This window comes from Bison bison, unplaced genomic scaffold (genome assembly GCF_000754665.1).
Source record: "Bison bison bison isolate TAMUID 2011002044 unplaced genomic scaffold, Bison_UMD1.0 scf7180017864255, whole genome shotgun sequence".
Lineage (NCBI taxonomy): Eukaryota > Metazoa > Chordata > Mammalia > Artiodactyla > Bovidae > Bison > Bison bison.
In genome coordinates, this window is record NW_011494827.1 from 1370186 (window position 1) to 1375231 (window position 5046).

Sequence of the window (5046 nt, forward strand, 5' to 3'; positions counted from 1 at the left end):
CAGCTTTGAGTTGGGGGCCCTTTGCTTTAAAGATGAGGAGAGCTGAATTTTTCAGAAACTGCCTAGCTCAGATTTTGCTGCACATGGCCCACTGTTACCCTAAAAGTGAAAGTGTTAGTCGCTCAGTTGTGTCGGACTCTGCGATCCCATGGACTATAGCCCGCTAGGCTCATCTGTCCTTGATATTCTCCAGGCAAGAATACTGGACTGGGTTGCCATTCCCTTCTCCAGGGGATCTTCTTGACCCAGGGATCAAACCTGGGTCTCTCGTATTACAGGCAGATTTTTTTTTACCATCTGAGCCACCAGGGAAGCCCTAAACCGGATCAGCAACCTTCTAAAAGGACCAGATAATAACTATTTCAGATTTTGAGGGCCACATCAGTGTGTGTGATACATTTCTTTTCATTTTTGCTTCGTGTGCTACGTGTGTGTCTTGTTTTGCTTTTTACAATCCTTTAAAAATGTAGAAAACCTCCTAAGCTCACAAACTGCAAAAACTGGTTGATTGCTGGGTGTGATCTTTCAAGAAACTCAATTGACACCTTCAACCCTGATGTACTCATCATGAACATGCATGTGCTTTCTGAAGCTCCATATTAAAATCACAGATTTTAGAAATGCATGCTCCGTTCACTTCTGTATAATAAATGTCCCATCTCCTGAGATCATACAAAAACTAGCAGAGGCTGTGGTCCATCTCTGACCCGGACAAGTTACTGACCCTCCTAGAGCTGCAATTCCCAGGTCTATGGAACAAAGGACATTAAACCTGGGAGGTTAGTACCTACCAAGGAGGGAGGGCTAAATTCCACCAGGAAGCAAAATTGTCTGTACCCACCGAAGAGACCCAGGGCTCAGTGAGCAGTCACTCCTGGGAGTCAACTGGCCAGACATCATTAAAAATTCAGGAAAAAACATACTCACACAATCCACTTGCAGTTCCAGGAAGAGAAAAGTAAGAGCATGGGGCTCTGCTTTCGTAATAATAATAACCGTCCTGCTTGCTGTCTGAGCCTTCACGCTGGGGGAGATACAAGCACACTGGGTGTTGTCAGGTATCTGTCCACAGCTGTCGTGTTTGACATGTGCTCCTCCATGCACTCAAGGAATCATATTTTCAGCTTCTCTGTTTTCTCTTGCAGAGACATCAAGCCAGACAACATATTGCTGGACGAACATGGTAAGCCTGTTATGAATGCTTTCTAGAGACTGTTTCAGTGGCAATTTTGACACTCTGGGAATCTGGGTGGGTGCGGGGGGCGGGTCCTGGTGAGTTGTATTTTGGGGTTGACTAGAAAGCCTTTTTTGTTTCAATCCTGGTGAACAGACACCTGTGTAAGTTTCTGGTCTGTGTCCTGCCGTGGTGAGTCGAGTCCAACGTGTCTGAAGGTTTCACATCCGAAGACATCATTGTCCACATCCTGGTGTGAGAATGACAGGGCAGAAGTGGGAATGGGATACAGGGGTGGAGGCTCTGAGTCTCCCACCCCTGCCCCCCAACCTGTGAACCTAAGGGCTTCAGAAAAGTCACTCACACTCACCTCTCAAAGCCTCCATGTCTTCTTCAGTAAAACAGACAAAATGGTACCCACCTTCCTGATTGTCATGGGATCAAGTGAGATAGAGTATGCTTGGTGAGCTAGACATCAATCATCAGTAATCTGCTAAAGCCTTTCCTCACCCGGGCTTCTCAAGCTTTCATGAGGAGTCAGGGCAGATTCTTAAACTGATTCAGTAGATTGAGTTGGATCTGGGACTCTGCATTTCTCACTGCTCCCAGTTGAGCCTGACACTGCTGGTCTATGGAGATAGTTCCCTGTCAGTGGCTTTCTGACTCTGGTCTTATCAGAATCCCCTGGGAGGCTTGGTAAGAAGCAGAGGACAGACCCTGCTTTAGAGAACCTGGGCCTTGGTGTTCTGAGTCAACCCCCGGCATGTGGTATCCAACCAAGTTAGGACCATGAGTCCAGGGTACAACCCAGCAATGATTGACAGTCCACTGCAGTCCATGCCAATGGCACCTTTATAGCTGCCGATATATAGCCGCTGTTGGCTGTAAAGCCAAGTCCAATCATGGTGGACTTGAAGACTTAATTCACTGATGTTCTTTCAGGAACTAATCCCTCAAGGGTTTGGGGGAGGGTGGGCTGGAGTGAGCAGGTGGGGAAAAATCCATGAGATGCTGCTGAATCATCCAGAGATGAATCTGTCGACTCTTCCACACAACTGTGCTAGACCTCCCTCCCCGACTCCACGCAGGCTGATGCTGTGGCTCGAAGCCTCTCTAGGACTCGTGTGTCTCAGGGAATCCTACCTCACTGTGTAAACCCTTTGGTATTGGGAGGCAGAATGGGAATGGTGGATGGGACCCTCAGCGCTCCAATCTCCTGCCAGAGGCTAAAACCAGACCACATACCTTGGGGCAGTGAGTTGAAATCCCTGGACTCCTGATGAAAGAGCAAGGACAACCTCAGGATGCCAGGGAAAACTGGGCAGAGCTGAGGATGCAAATCAGGGTCCCCAGTTTGTATGTAAAAGTCAGGAACCCCAGACCCGAGTCTCAACTGGTCCCCCAACTAGCTGTGTGTCTTTGGGCAGGTTACATAGCAGAAGTAATACCACCTGGCAGGGCCGTGAAGGTGTAAGACGGGACAGTGAGGGCTCCCAGCACCGAGACATAAGAGGTGCTCATGAGGGCTGTGTTAGCTTATAGGACTCAGCCTCCCCTATCCTTTCTCTGCTCAGACCACGGAAGCAGGTGAGGTGGAGGCAAGCGGAGGCCCAGGCTGAGTGATGCAGGACCCCTGGCAGGGCTGTCCTGGAAGCCAGGGGCCTGGGAAGCAGGGTTCTGGCTGGAATCCTCGGAGCCCTGCCTACTGACTGAGAGAGACTTTGGGAAAAAGACCTTTCAGACCCTGGGCAGCTTTCCTTCTGGAAAGCAAAATCAAGACAGGAACACCAGGCAATAGGAATAATTCAGCTGCTTCATCTACGAAGAAAGGAGATTCAGGGAGCCTGTGGGGTAGCTGGGCCTGCCTGATGCCACAGTTCCTGCCCGACGCTACAGCCTAGCCTCGGGCCACAGCTCACACCACCTTCTCTGCGTTCCCTCGCTCCTGAGTTCCTGGATCTGCATCCATCCTTTCCTTCCTCCCCTTCTGCACTCGGCCTCACCTCTCCACCTCAGCCCTTTCGCATTTTTCATATTTCCTCCCTGTCAGTCAGTTCAGTTCCAGGACTGGTCTCCTTTAGGAGGGACTGGTTGGATCTCCTTGCAGTCCAAGGGACTCTCAAGAGTCTTCTCCAATACCACAGTTCAAAAGCGTCAATTCTTTGGCACTCAGCCTTCTTCACAGTCCAACTCTCACATCCATATGTTTCCACAGGAAAAACCATAGCCTTGACTAGACGGACCTTTGTTGGCAAAGTAATGTCTCTGCTTTTCAATATGCTATCTAGGTTGGTCATAACTTTCCTGCCAAGGAGTAAATGTCTTTTAATTTCATCGCTGCAGTCACCTTGTCCTTCACCACCCACTTATACAGTGTCCTGACCCTGTGCTATAGTTTTGCAGCATTCCACACACTCCCCAAGCACCTCTTACTGGACCCTTGTCTCTCTTCTCTAAGATCCTATTTTATCAAGCTTGGTATGGGAACAGAGCACTGAACACTAACACACTAAGGAGTGAGTGGCTGATACCCTCCCCTCCTTCATCTTTAGCATCCAGTGGGTGCCTTTTCAGAAAGTGCAGAAGGAAAATTAGGAGCAGAGATTCTCAGAAAACACAAGTCTCCCCAGGAGAGAAGGACAGGAGAGGAGGCTGTGACCATGGTTTTCCTTTCTCTGATTTATGACAGCAGATAGAATCTCATTAGCTTTTCTTTTTTTCCTTTCTTAGTCATTGTTGCCTTTCTTTTCCCTCCAGCTCTATTGAGGTATTACTGGAAAATAAAAACTGTATATATGTAGTACAATATGTTGTACAATGTGATTTTTAAAAGGTGTACAACATGATGATTTAATACACATATACATTGTGAAATCAGCTCCACAATCAACTGGTAATATCCATCACCACTCATAGTTGCATTTTTTTTTAATTTTATTTTATTTTTAAACTTTACATAATTGTATTAGTTTTGCCAAATATCAAAATGAATCCGCCACAGGTATACATGTGTTCCCCATCCTGAACCCTCCTCCCTCCTCCCTCCCCACACCATCCCCCTGGGTCGTCCCAGCGCACCAGCCCCAAGCATCCAGTATCGTGCATCGAACCTGGACTGGCAACTCGTTTCATACATGATATTTTACATGTTTCAATGCCATTCTCCCGAATCTTCCCACCCTTTCCCCCTCCAACAGAGTCCATAAGACTATTCTATACATCAGTGTCTCTTTTGCTGTCTCGTACACAGGGTTATTGTTACCATCTTTCTAAATTCCATATATATGCGTTAGTATACTGGTGTTTTTCTTTCTGGCTTACTTCATTCTGTATAATAGGCTCCAGTTTCATCCACCTCATTAGAACTGATTCAAATGTATTCTTTTTAATGGCTGAGTAATACTCCATTGTGTATATGTACCATAGCTTTCTTATCCATTCATCTGCTGATGGACATCTAGGTTGCTTCCATGTCCTGGCTACTATAAACAGTGCTGCGATGAACATTGGGGTACACGTGTCTCTTTCCCTTCTGGTTTCCTCAGTGTGTATGCCCAGCAGTGGGATTGCTGGATCATAAGGCAGTTCTATTTCCAGTTTTTTAAGGAATCTCCACACTGTTCTCCATAGTGGCTGTACTAGTTTGCATTCCCACCAACAGGTTAAGAGGGTTCCCTTTCCTCCACACCCTCTCCAGCATTTATTATTTGTAGACTTTTGGATCGTAGCCATCCTGACTGGTGTGAGATGGTACCTCAATGTGGTTTTGATTTGCATTTCTCTGATAATGAGTGATGTTGAGCATCTTTTCATGTGTTTGTTAGCCATCTGTATGTCTTCTTTGGAGAAATGTCTATTTAGTTCTTTGGCCC

General features: G+C 46.9%; 1 protein-coding gene across 1 annotated transcript in view; it reads left to right on the forward strand.

Moving 5' to 3' along the window:
- Positions 1–5046, forward strand: part of STK32B (serine/threonine kinase 32B) — a gene marked incomplete at its 5' end in the record, with an annotated part of 406524 nt that overhangs the window by 316603 nt on the left and 84875 nt on the right. Inside the window, one exon of the mRNA XM_010847794.1 lies at positions 1146–1183. Coding sequence (XP_010846096.1) covers positions 1146–1183 — 38 coding nt within the window. The remainder of the gene's footprint in view (positions 1–1145; positions 1184–5046) is intronic.